This window comes from Phoca vitulina, unplaced genomic scaffold (assembly GCF_004348235.1).
Source record: "Phoca vitulina isolate PV1807 unplaced genomic scaffold, GSC_HSeal_1.0 scaffold2, whole genome shotgun sequence".
In the NCBI taxonomy this organism is placed as follows: domain Eukaryota; kingdom Metazoa; phylum Chordata; class Mammalia; order Carnivora; family Phocidae; genus Phoca; species Phoca vitulina.
In genome coordinates this window covers 18642492-18656705 of record NW_022589705.1, presented here as the reverse complement: position 1 = coordinate 18656705, position 14214 = coordinate 18642492, and the positions used below count along the sequence as shown (strand labels likewise).

The 14214-nt window shown below is 38.6% G+C and overlaps 1 protein-coding gene across 2 annotated transcripts in view; it reads left to right on the top strand.

The window, feature by feature from the left end:
- The first annotated feature begins 7724 nt into the window (after window positions 1-7724).
- The window catches only part of AGL (amylo-alpha-1, 6-glucosidase, 4-alpha-glucanotransferase), a 77457-nt gene continuing 70967 nt past the window's right edge, over window positions 7725-14214 (top strand). The window contains exons 1-2 of one of the 2 annotated variants that reach the window (XM_032422837.1): window positions 7725-8069; window positions 8622-8771. In XM_032422837.1, coding sequence (XP_032278728.1) covers window positions 8690-8771 — 82 coding nt within the window. In that variant the 5' untranslated portion in view covers window positions 7725-8069; window positions 8622-8689. Of the gene's footprint in view, window positions 8070-8133; window positions 8544-8621; window positions 8772-14214 lie in introns of those variants that run through there. The other variant, XM_032422827.1, reaches the window with a different exon arrangement.

Here is a 14214-nt window from a genome sequence, read left to right as displayed (position 1 = left end):
ACCTTAAACAAGTTACTTAAGCTTGGGCACTCAGTTTCCATATCTTTAAATTAGGGGTAATAATAATGTTGTTTTGGGAATTGAGTTAGTACGCGTAATGGGCTTAGAACACTGCCTGGCATCTCTTAGATGTTCATTAAATATTAACTGTTATTAACTATTTATAGGGTATATATTAATTTTTGAAACATTTCAGACATTTTATTTTTACATATACTTGAAAAATAAATTACAGCTTAGGAAGTAGAGCACAAAAGAGGTTAAGGGACTTGCATAATGTCTGAAGATGAATGTTTTTCCCTAATTCTATTTTTTTTAAAGAAAGAGTTTCCCTAAACAAACCTCTGGCTTCTCTTTGCTCTAGTTAACTCACTCCATTCCTGGGGAGGGGGAGTGATTTACCTAGTTGGTAAATTTGGGAAAAATAACTGGTCAGCTTGGCTCACCTCTGTCCTTCTTTCTGGGGAATAAACATGCAGTGAGCATGATTTCCCCAATCTGTCCGTGATGGGGAGAGTGAGTTGTCTGGTTCTGGAGTTTAGTTGTAGCAAGCTCATTTGGCTGACAGATCTATAACTGCAGTTTCCAACTGGACTTTTTAAATTTTTTTGGCAAGTTTGCTTTATCACCCCCAAGCTTTCTGACAGAAAACTAAGGTTTTTGTGAAACATCTCTCAGTGTGGCCAAGCACACTAAACAATCAGTTCCATCGTTTTTCTTTTCTTTTCTCTGTCCTTTTCTTTTCTTTTTTTAAGCAATCTCTACGCCACACATGGGGCTCAAACTCACAACTGGGGCGCCTGGGTGGCTGAGATGGCTAAGTGTCTGCCTTCTGCTCAGGTCATGATCCCAGGGTCCTGGAATCGAGCCCCACATTGGGCTCCTGACTCAGCGGGGAGCCTGCTTCTCCCTCTCTCTCTGCCGCTCCCCCTGCTCAGGCGCTCTCTTTCTCTGTGTGTATCTCTGTGTCTCAAATGAATAAATAAAATCTTTAAAAAAAAAAAAAAACAACCCCAAGATCAAGGGTTACACACTCTACCAACTGAGCCAGCCAGGTGCCTCCTCCCCATTTTTTTTCTTGGAGACATTCCCCCTGAACCTTCCATCCTCCTGCTCCAAACTGTATCGCTTTGAAAACAATTAAAATAAAAAAGTACATGCAAACTGTAACAGACACTACTTATTCATTCTCTCTTTCCTTAATAACAAAACCTGGGTTTGGACTAGTCTCACTGCTGCCTAGATGCAGGTGACCAAGTTTTGGTGAATGAGATAGAAACAGATATGCTGTCTGGTATTTCCAGGAATACTTAAAGGGAGGAGGTGCATCCTTCTTTTCCTCTTCCTCCATCATGTTGCCCGAACTTGGATATGATAGCTGGAGCTCTGGTAGCCTTCTTGCACTATGACAAGGTCCACATAATAAGAGGGAGGAAGCTGTGAGCTAGAGAGAGCCTGGCTTCCTGATGACTTTACAGAGCTGCCACACCAGCTTTGAATTGCTCACCTCTAAAGTTTTATGTGATAAACAAATTTATCTCTTGTTTAAGCCACTGTTGCTTTGTTTTGTTTTTTTCTGTCATATGCAGCTGAAGTAGTCCTTACAAATATAGAAAATCAGCTCAAGCCCTCCTTCTCTTGTCCTTTCTCCCCAACCAGACTGCCAACTCTAAACCTTTCTACAGGGAAACTCTGGAGTCAGGATTTCAAAAGGAAGTTAAATTTATTTGCAAGGGTAAAATGATTTAGCTTTAAATTTGGGGCCAAAGAACATTTTATAAGACCTATCGTTAGAAAAAAGAAAATATCACCATTAAAAAACCATCTCGAGTTTCTTCCTATCATGGTTTCCAAGCATTCCATACACTGTTTTTGGTTTATTTGTTATATCAATGCTTAGGACTTTTTAAAAAGACTTATTTATTTATTTATTTGAGAGACAGAGAGAGCGAGCGAGCGAGGGGGGGGGGCAGAGGGAATGGCGGGGGAAGCAGACGCCCCACTGAGCACGGAGGCCCATGCTAGGCTCCATCCCAGGACCCTGGAATCATGACCTGAACCAAAGGGAGACACTTAACCAACTGAGTCACCGAGGCACCCTGGTGCTTAGGACTTTTTAAATGACTTTTCCTATGGAAGCTCTAAGAGCCCAAGTTTTGACTGTTATTTTTTTGTTTTTTAATAAAAACATCAGGGCTCAGTTGTGGCTCAATTGGTTAAGTGTCTGCCTCAGGCTCAGGTCACGATCCCGGGGTCCTGGGATTGAGTCCCGCATCAGGCTCCTTGCTCAGTGGAGAGCCTGCTTCTCCCTCTGCCTGCCACTCCCCCACTTGTGCTCTCTCTCTCTCTCTCTCTGTTAAATAAATAAATAAAATCTTAAAAAAAAAAAAGAGTTGTATGTAATCACTTTAAAAAAATAAATAAAAAAATAAATAAATAAAATACAACTATCTTTACCTCTATATATGTGCATCTCTATAATTTTTCTAACAAATATTAATTGCACAGCAACTAAACCTTACTTCATTCTTAACGTCCTTCCTCTGTTTTCTATAATTTAGGCTAAAACCTTGGGCTCTGACTTCACTCTATGAACTCACTTTTATACTCCCTCTTCACTGAGTAAGATACCTTTTGATTATGTCTTTTGATTCCCATGCTCTGGGAGCCTCTTCTTCATCTGCTTTGTCTAACTGCCATCCTCACCCAGCAAAGACAACTAGCCATCAGCCCTTCTCTTTTTAAACTATCACTTATTAAAAGCCTGATTTTTGATAAATGCTTTCATTATTTCATCTAATCTTCATAACGATCCTCCAAGTGAAGTGTTATTCTCTCCATTTTACAGATGAATCAACTGTAATTCAGAGAGATTAAAACTAATCCCTGGTTTGTTTCCAAAGTCCATTTTCTTTATATTGTACGACCCCTTTTCAAAAAATCTCTCTCTGGTTTCCATATCTCTGTCATTATATTAGGTCCTTCTACTTGTCTGACGTCAACTCTATTTCCTTTCCTATCTCCCCTTCTTCTCTTCACTGGCTAAATCTGGATATTTCAAAAAAGTGCAGAATAAATTGTTCAATTTAGAAGAGATTTTGGAAACACAATTCCAAATTTTACAAAATAATATTATTAACAATATCAGTATATTATTGCTACAAAATAAAATACACCAAAAAATGCTGATGGATATAAAAACTAAATGAGGCAGACTTGTCCACTTCAGACCCAAATTATCACAGGATTGGGACTGAACTATACATAATACCCCAAATAACTCCTTTCCTTTCCAAAAACAGACACACACATACACAGACCTTAAGAAACACTGTAGTGTTTTCTGACCCTCTGACTACAGTCCTTCTCCCACTCCCCAAATACATTAATATCAATGTTTTAGAAAACCCTAGAGTCACTGCCAAATAGCTGAGATTATCCATCAGATGTTCCTCAAGGAGATTCTTCTCCTGACAACTCCAGCATGAGATTATTGTGTATATATAGATCACTGTTATGCACAGGACAGGCTCATGACAAATGTTTGCCAAAATGAAGACAGCACATGGCACCACTGTAGCCCTAGACAGCAAATTCACTGGCATTCCAAGAACGTCACAAATAGCACACTAGTGTGACTTTTCTTTTTTAAAAAGGGCACTATGTGGCTTGTAAATGTCATCTTGGAGACACGTCACATTGAATCATGGTGTTTTCATTACTTAACATTCCTCACTTTCTTTCACAATATGAAATTTCCAAAATTAAGATCATTTGGATTAACAGATCTTTTAAAATTCAAGCATTTGTATAAGAATAATTCCCCACTAAAGGAATTCATTTCGTCAGTCTGTTTTACTCCTTATTTCTAGCTGAAATATTGGGCACTAACGTGACAGTTTTACTGGTGGAGGGACAGCAAGAAAGGCTAATTTTGGAGCCCTGGAGAAGAGTGATGAACAGGAGGGCAGTGCAATGAGAGGGTCATAGGACAGACTGAAAGTAGAAGGGGGTATGGGTAGGAGAGCCTGAAGACAAACATGAACATGAACTGTGTTTCACATCAGTTAGGGTCCCACTCTAATATTTGTACTTCCACAGTACTTAGTACGTCTCAGGCACAGTTCTAAGTCCCCATTCAATTAATAGTAGCTTCTAGGGGCACGTGGGTGGCTCAGTTGTTAAGAGTCGGCCTTCGGCTCAGGTCATGATCCCAGGATCCTGGGATCAAGCCCTGCATCGGGCTCTCTGCTCTGCAGGAGGCCTGCTTCTCCCTCTCCCTCTCCCTCTCCCACTCCCCCTGCTTGTGTTCCCTCTCTCTCTCTCTCTGTCAAATGAATAAATAAAATCTTAAAAAAAAAATAAAAGAAATTAATAGTAGCTTCTATGTTTATCCCTATTTTACAGTTGTAAAAACCAAAGCACAAAAAGGTTGAGTATTTTCCAAAGCTTCACAGCGAGTTAGGGGCAGAGCTGGGTTGAAAACCAGGCACATTTCATAATCATGAATTATTATGCTTTTCTATGCATACACCCTAGAGCAGTGGCTCTCAAACATGTTTTTGACCATGACCCCTTGGAGGATTACATGACCCAGTACAACAAAAAATAATAGAAACAGAAGTTTTTTGAAATAATAGTCTTACCAGGTACAGTGCATTCAGCTCTTTCCTATTTTATTTTAAAAATCGTTGGTTGCAGGGACGCCTGGGTAGCTCAGTCGGTTAAGTGTCTGCCTTTGGCTGGAGTGCCTGGGTGGATCAGTCGGTTAAGCGTCTGCCTTCGGCTCAGGTTGTGATCCCAGGGTCCTGGGATCGAGTCCCGTCATCGGGCTCCTTGCTCAGCAGGGAGCCTGCTTCTCCCTCTGCCTGCCGCTCCCCCTGCTTGGGCTTGCGTTGCCACGCGCTCTCTCTCTCTGACAAATAATAAATTAAAATCTTTAAAAAAAAATAAAAATCATTGGTTGCAACTAACAAATTACTTTTACAACCCTCAGTGGGTTATGACTTACAATTTGAAAAACACTACTGTAGAGACCAGGGCTACGAGTGATCATTCAGTATCTCCACTTGGATATTTGACAGTCATGTCAAACGAATAGTTATCTTCACTTGGTTACTGATAGTCTACAACCAAACTCCTGAATTTCATCCACCAATTCTGTTCCTTCCCTTTTCTTCCTCTCTCATTAAATGGTAGCTTCTTCTGCACTGTCCAAATGGTAGCCACTAGCCACTAGCCACAAAGCTATGGAGTGCTTGAAATGTATCTATCATAATTGAGACATGCTGAAGTGTAAAATACACACCAAATTTTGAAGACTTAGCAGGAAAAAAGAACCTAAAATATCTCAGTAACATTTTATATTGATTGCATGTTTAAATAATGTTTAAGATATACTGAGTTAAATCAAATATATTATTAAAATTAATTTCACCTGGGGTGCCTTCAGCTCAGGTCATGATCCCAGGGGCCTGGGATCAAGCCCCGCATGGGGCGCCCTGCTCAGCAGGAAGCCTGCTTCTCCCTCTCTCATTCCCCTTGCTTGTGTTCCTTCTCTTGCTATGTCTCTTTCTGTCAAATAAATAAATAAAATCTTTAAAATTAATTTCACCTGTTTCTTTTTACTTTTTTGATGCTACTTGAAAGATTTTTTTACCTATGTAGCACATATTTCTTTTCTTTTTTTTTTCATGTATTTCTATTGGACAGTAATCTTCTGATTGCTCAAGCTAAAAATCTTAGAATCATCCATGACTCCTTTCTATCCATCAGTATAAGCTCTACTTTCAAAATAGACCCATAATTCAAAACTTCTTACCACCTTTACTACTATACCTTCTTTTCTCTCTCTCTCTCTCTCTCTCACACACACACACACACACCAGTATCTCTTGGTTAACTGAAATAACTGATCTTGCTTCCTTTGTCACCACACCCTCCAGCTTATTTAGCTATTTTACACTTCTAGCATGTCTCAACTACAAAGTTGCAGAGTAATCCTTTTAGAAGGTCTACCAGATTATGTCACTCCTCTGTTCAAAATCCTCCAATGTTTCTTTTGCCCTGATTAAAAGTCCAAATCCTTGCCATAGCCTACAAAGCCTTATAAGATCTGGCTGCCAACCCCACTCCATTATCTGTCCTAATTTCTTACCACTCTCTTCTCAGCTTTGGTGGCCTCCTTGAATCCACCAAATATGCTCCTACCTCATGGCCTTTCCACTTCTGTACCTCTGTGTGTAACCCTCTACCCTGGATATCCTCCTTCCTCTTACTCTGATTGGGATCAAATGTCAATTTACCACCAAGTCCTTTACTGACTATTGTATTTACAATTGCAAACATCCCTCTCCTGACTCTTCCACACTTCCACTTCCCACTTCTTTTTTTTCTTACAACCTTTCATTATCTTATATAATTTACTTACTTAATTTGTTTATCTGTCTCCCACAAATAAAATGTAGGAGTTCCATGAGGGCAGTGAATTTGTTTCACTTCCATGCCTGGCAAATCCTAGGTGCTCAATAAATACTAGTTGAATGAATAAGTGAGCTACACATTCCCAAACTCAGTTTTGGACCACTTGCAACTAGCCATTCTCAGAAATCTGAAACAAACATTTCAGGATCTTCAGTTTTTAAACCATTATTGTTTTTGGACCTACAGTATTTCCACAATAAGGGAAGCAAGATTTTTCTCCACACTCCAAATCTTTTGTCCGTTTTCTCATGATCCTTAGGTGTCCTCAAAGTGCTCTACAAGAGGGGTTTTCTTTTCCCCAGGCATTAAATCTCCATAGGCATCTGTACCACATCCTAATTTCTGGCCTAAAATATGTACAGCGATAGCCAGTATAAATCCTTTTTTTTAAAACATATATTATTTGTTTCAGGGGTACAGGTCTGTAGATCCTTTTTTTTTTTTTTTAAGGAATTGTAGTTATATTTATTGAGCCCATACTGTGTGACAAGTGCTCTTCTGTCTTATTTTTTTAATTATGTTCAATTAGCCAGCATATAGTACATCATTAGTTTTAGATGTAGTGCTCAACGATTCATTAGTTGAGTATAACACCCAGTGCTCATCTCCATAGGCGCCCTCCTTATCCTTAACCCCATACAACCTTCAGGTCTATGCAGTGTACATGAGATACAACCACGTTGTACAAGTAGTATTTGCACCCTCAATTGTTTGTAAACTGGCCACACTTCACCTACCTAGTAGTTCCATCTCTGCATTCGAGATGTGCCCTGTGTTAGGACTAGAGTTGGTAGACACATGAAGGATGGAATGTCAGAGATTGTACACAGGCCCCTTATTTTAGACATGGGGAAATCAAGATTCAGAGAACTGGGGCCAAGCAAACTTAGGTCACATAAAAAAATATAATAATAAGTAGATATTTTAAATTTCTAAAAAATCAAAACAAAGACACAAAACACTTCGTGGTAGAAGAAGCACTAGAAGCCAGGTCGCTTGCCTCGCACCATTCAGCTGTTCCACAAAACGACCCTGTTGTGCAGCTCAACTTAGGGGCAGCCTTCTACCGCAGCATTTTAATGTGCAAACATGAGCTCACGGGCTGATAAAGGAGGTGCACAACCCGGACCTCGCACCTCCATAGCGGCGAGGAAAAAAAAGAAGCTCGCAGCTTCGGCCTCTACCGCCTCCCGACCCCGGCCCCGCTGACCACAGTCTCGCGAGACTAGCGGTCGCGGCGAGCCGGCGCAGAGCCGCCCGGAAGTGGGCGAGGGGACCTGACAGCTCCACCCTGGCGTGTGCACTTGAGGCCGGGGGGGGGTCGAGGGTCTCCTCGGGGACCAGCGCGAGGCGGAGTCACGGAGAAGCTTTCTGCCATTCACACGGCGGCCTCGGCCCTGGCCCCGCTGCGGCCGCCCCGCCCTTTGCCCTTCACGGCGCCCGGCCCTCCTTGTCTGGGGCTGCTTTTTGCGCCTGGGCAGCCTGCCTTTCCCCTTTTGCTTTCCTTCACGTCTCCTCCCCCGACTCCAACCCCGGAGTCGCGGGTCCTGCAGTGTCTCAGAAGCCGCACGTATAACTTGCTCAGTGTAAGTGCTAGGAATGCCGCTGGCCTCTCTGGGAAATGCGTTCTATCTATAGCTCTGTCTGTCCATCCTATGTCTGCAGCAGCTATTCCAGGGGCGACAACTGCTTCCCTCTGTTCTCATCTCCCCATTGGTGGCTTCCAACCCGAATTTGGGAATGGGGAGCTCGCCCACCTGTTATCTTTGAGCAGACTAATCTCTTGTAAGCAGAAGTGCCATTTGTAGTCTTCAAAGCCTTTTGGCTTGGGACCGGGAATTTTCCCCCCAGCCCAAATCCAGGCTTTCCAAAACGTATTGCTTTTCTCTGAGAATAATTTAGTTTTGTTTTTTGTTTTAATTTTAAGAATCTATAACACAATAGTTTTTGCTTTGGTCCTATTGTGCTCGAAGGGAGGAAACTATTAATTTGCCTTCTCAGGTCTTATTTATAAAATTCATTCTCTTTGCTCTGCTAGGGTTAAAACACATTTAGAACATGTAAGTGCGGCTGTCAGCCTTAAAGAATTTAAGATAATAGTTATTTTCTTTTTATCTTAATTCCTTTTTGTTTCATAGGGGTAACTCATTCGATTTCGGAGTTCTTTTAATTCTTCTGAAAGATTTCAAGTCTTCTAGAAGCCAAAATGGGACACAGTAAACAGATTAGAATTTTATTTCTGAACGAAATGGAAAAGCTGGAAAGGACCCTCTTCAGACTTGAACAAGGTCAGTAGCAAGTTGTTTAGTTGGCTCTGTGTCTTTTAAATTTTCTTTATGTCTTTTAAATTTTTAATTAAATGTCATATTAATTTTTTTTAAACTTTAAGATAGATATAATTTCCAAGGACCTTTCTAAACTTGATCAGTGCAAAGATGGTGCTGCATTCTAAAAATATCACTAATGAAAGTTAATTTTAGTTATAAAGTTGAAAATATGTTTGTCATGTTAAAACAAGGATAAAGTAGCTCACTCTTCTTGCCATGGTAACTTCCACTTAAGACAGAAGGTGTGTATAGGATCAACACATTGACCATATTATTTCTATTAACAATTATTATAAAAACTTAGTAAATTACTTCATCTGTAATTTTACTTGGAGTGTATGTATAGTTTTCCTTTTCTTTTTTTTTTTTTTTTTTTTTTTTAGTTTTTCTTTTTTATAGCCCTCATTCTTTTCCTTTACTGGGACTTTGATTTAGTAAAATAGATCACAGCAAAAAGCAAACTATTATTTATGTTTTTCAAAAGCCCCTCAAATATGGAGAAGATAAAGCTGAAAATATTTTTTGCCAAATACAAAGTGAAAAAACTGATCAGGTTATGTTGAAATATATTTGAGCTTTTCTGTTTAGACTTTATAATTTTTCAAGATTGAAAAACATTCCACACTCATTTATGTTAATATAACTTGTGAAGTAGAAGTTTAATGTATGAAATATAAAGTGCAGAGTATAACAGATAGATGTTGATAGTAAACATTGAAGGATTTTTTCCCCCAATATCTCGAGTTAAATTTTTGAAAGAAAAAAAAAATTCAGCCATCACATGTGTTACCTCCATGCCAAATCACCTTCTTCCAACTTTGGCATTTAAGATCACTGAGTACTTACTCCATTTTTGGCTTTCCTGACTCTGCACTTTCCTGGTTTTGATTTTTTCCCTACTTTCTTGAGTACTCTTGTCAACTTGGTGGTGTCTCTTGCTGAGTTCTCTTCCTTCCACATTTTAATTAATTCTATCTATCTGCAAGAAATCCTTTCTTTTTTCTCTTCCTCTGCCCTCAAAGAATTATACATTCTCATAGCCTCATTTGTTGCTTCTATGCTGACGGCTCTTTTTGGAAGAAGAGCCTTGAATTTTGCTTGCTTCTTGAAAGCCAGGAGTATAATGGCAAGAGTAAGAAACTAGAATTTTCTTGGCTCTGCTGCTAACAACTTTTTTTGACTTTGGGAAAGTCACATGAATTATTAACATTAATTTATTTGTGAAGTGAAGATGTTAATTTCTGCTCTTCTACCTTCCTGGATTTTGAAGCTCAAAATTAATAATACATGGTTTTAAAGACTAAATGGGTATAAGGCATTGATAGACCACTGTACCTATTTATTTCACCCTGGTTTCTTGGCTTCATCCAGGTATTACACTATAGAATAGACTCAGGATAGCTCCACTTGGAGATGCTTAAGTCTAACATATCCAAAACCATCTCCTCCCCATTCTCAAACCTTCTTCATTTCACATCCTGTTTATTCTAGTGATATCTCCATTTTCAAAGTTTCAAGGCCTTTGAAACTATGTACTCTTCTTTGACAATTTCTTCTCTTTAACTGTAGTCTCTTTAAGCCCTATAATTTCTTTCCAAATGTCTCTGTTTGCCTGTCTCTCTCTTTCATATGCCTGAATATGTATACTAGGATAATCTTCTTGGGATGCCTGGGTGGCTCAGTCGGTTAAGCAGCTGCTTTCTGCTCAGGTCATGATCCCAGGGTCCAGGGATCGAGCCCCGCATCGGGCTCCTTGCTCAGCGGGGAGCCTGCTTCTCCTTCTGCCTGCCTCTCCCGCTGCTTGTGCATGTGCTCTCTCTCTCTGACCAATAAATAAATAAAATCTCAAAAAAAAGATAATCTTCTTATGCCATCTCTTCCCTTTTCATTAATTGGTGTTTATATAGTCAAATTTAAATGCTTCTGGCTGGCTTCCAAGACATTCTATAATGAAATCCACCTTCCTTAGCCAAGGTTGTTACCTCATTGTTCCCCATTACTAGTGTCCTACATCTTTACAGTTCCCCTGTTAATTCCCTCCCCACTGGCTTTTCCTTTTTTTAAAAAAGATTTTATTTATTTATTTGACAGAGAGAGAGACTTCGAGAGAGGGAACACAAGCGGGGGAGTGGGAGAGGGAGAAGCAGGCTTCCCACTGAGCAGGGAGCCCGATGTGGGGCTCAATCCCAGGACCCTGGGATCATGACCTGAGCCGAAGGCAGACGCTTAACGACTGAGCCATCCAGGCGCCCCCCCACTGGCTTTTCTCATAGCTCTCCTGACACTTTCATTTTTGTCAGATTCCTCTATATTTATTAAATCCCTTTCCTATCATTCTGTGTGTTGCCTACCTCTCAACTTTCAGCTAAAATTCCACCTCCTCCTTGAGGTCTTTCCTTAATTTTTTGTTATCTCCTTTCTTTGATTTCCAATGATACAATAGTCACAGAACAATTAAGTCCTGAACAATGTAGCAGTTTCTAAAAGCTTATTGGTCTTACAGTGTCCAACTAGAGTTTAAGATCTGTGAGGATAGGGCAAGTATTATAAACCTAGTACAATGTACAACAGTCAATAAATCCCTGCTGATTGATTACTAAAACATGAGTTAAAGCTAGCAAAAAGTGTAAAATCAGCCAAGCTAGTTGAAGAGGGAACTGTGAAGGGTTTATAAAATAAGAGTGATGTGGTTGAGTCTGTAACTCTAGTTAAAACCAGTAAATTCAACCAAATGATATAAATGGGAACATGTCAGTTTTTTGTGTGCAGTAATGAGGTGATCATATTGTTATAGAAGATAATTATAATGTGAAAGATGAAGAGACATTGGAGACAAGAAATCCTCAAGAAGGCTATTTTGAAAATATGTCTGTTTAAAGATAAGGGTTTAACTACATCAGAGTCAGAAAAAAGGGAATAGAGTATGAGACATTTTAAAATTCATAGGACTTGGCGACCAATTAGGTGTGAAGAAAAACTCTGGCAGTTTTTGGTTCTTTCATATTTAATTGGTCACCACGTCCTTCTTCATTTTTCTTTTCTTTTCACTTTTCCCTAAGAAAGGATTCCTCCTCATTTTCAAGGCTAGTATCTCTATAGATTCTTCTAATTCAACAAGTACAAGACCAAATAATTATTTTTTTCTAGCCAAATCATAGCCTTCTATATTTCCTATTTCATTCAGTGGCAGAATAATGAACAAAATCAGTTTTCCCCAAACCTGGAGTTCTTCCATTTTTATATTGGTTGGTCAAATTTCAACTTACACTTTTTTTTAAAGAAAATACTTATGGGGCGCCTGGGTGGCTCAGTCGTTAAGCGTCTGCCTTCAGCTCAGGTCAGGATCCCAGGGTCCTGGGATCAAGCCCCACGTCGGGCTCCCTGCTCCGCAGGAATCCTGCTTCTCCCTCTCCCACTCCTCCTGCTTGTGTTCCCTCTCTCCCTGTCTCTCTCTATCAAATGAATAAATAAATAAAATCTTAAAAAAAAAAAAAGAAAATACTTATAAAGTTTTCTTGATTAGAATCTGGAGCTTATATAAATTTAGTGGAGGGAAACAAGATGGAAAAATTTAGTTTATATTAATAGTTTGATCACTCACTTTACTAGTTGCCTGCAGGAGGCAGGCTAATCTGAGTAAAGTATTCCTAGTGTTCTATGAGGAATAAGATAGCCACACCATGTACTGCTATGACCTAAGCTAATTTTAGCGAACTGAGTGAGTAATTATGGAATCTGACATACTCTAGGTATTCTAATGTTTCATTTACTGTATATAAAAATTTTAGTTTCAGTGAGTTGTATTAGAGGTCTACAGAGTGGCTATGTACCCTTAAGGGTAGGCACTGATCTATCTATTGGAATATAGGAAAAAAGTACAGGATTTTTCCTTTCTTTTCCTTTTTTTCTTTCATCTGTTTTTGTTTTTAAAAAAGTTATTAAATTTGGGGGCACCTGGCTGGCTCAGTCAGAGCATGCGACTCTTGATCTCAGGGTCGTGAGTTTGAGCCCCATGTTGGGTATAGAGATCACTAAAAATCAATCAATCAATCAGTTTTTTAAAAAGATTTTTAAAAAAGCAGTTACATTTTGGTAATGCATAAATTGACATTGATGCTTTCAGTTTGTGTGTCACATGAGTTATAAACAAGAAGGACATATTCTGAGAAAAGAGTGGAGGTTGGAGGTCTGGAAGGGGTTGACAGTCACACCATATCTGGTTTGCTTGCAGTATGTTGCCACGGATTACATTTTTAGCTAATCCAGGTTAAGTACATATACAAGTTATATTATCTTAAATAGTAGAGTCTGTACAATACTTTGCCAAAAAAGGTAGAATAACCATAAATGCCTCTTTTACCTCAAGAGGTTGTCAAACTTAAAGATGAGTTAGAAAATGTTTGATATTTGCTGTTTGAAATTTGTCCTTTTCAGGAATGACATGTAGCTTTCTTAGAAAATATTTTCTGAAAAAAAATTTTCTGAAAAAATAAACACAATTTAACTGTGAGGTAAACCTGAGTGAGAAAGTTAACTGCTTTTTGATGAAAATTGATAGTATAGAGCAGAGTTGAGCACATATTTCCTGTAAAGGTTCAGATAGCAAATATTTCAGCTTTGCAGGCCATATACTTTCTGTTGGAGCTACTCAGCTCTGCCATTGTATCATGAAAGCAACCATAAATGACACATAAATGAATGGGTATGGCTGTGTTCCAATAAAACTTTATTTACAGAAACAGATAGTAGACTGGATATAGTTTGCTGACCCTTGCTATAGCAAGAACATTTTGAATATGTATTTTAGTAACCCTTCCATCATATGATTTTAGCCATATAATGAATATCTGCCCTCTTTAAAAAGTTGATAACAAAATTTTCTAATCTGTTTAAAATCTTCCAAATAAAGGATTTCTGTTGGTTTTCAAATCATCTGTTTAATATATAAATATGGAACATCTTATTAGCTTATAAAAACAATTGATGATGGCAGGAAAATATATCTTTACTAGCACATTTCAACAAAAATCTTTACATAATTGGTGAATGGGATTGAAAAATTAATGTCATGGATTAGTAAACACAGCCACCAAGAGCTTCTTCCATTTGAATTTGGGTATCTTTGTGTGTTTTTTTTTCAAGTCTGAGGCCGCTAAATCAAATATCAATAAACAGAAGTTGGAATCTTTAAATTACTTTATCATAGAATATTAAACCAAGACTTAAAATTAATGAAATTTATTTAATCACATTGCTATCACTGACAGATATTATCAATACTAAATTTTAGTGAGAGCTAAAAGATTTTTTCTGTCCATTAATAAATTAGTTATTTAAAATATTGTTTATTTTATTTACATCTTATCCCATTTTTATGTTTTATAATTTATATAATCTATTAAAT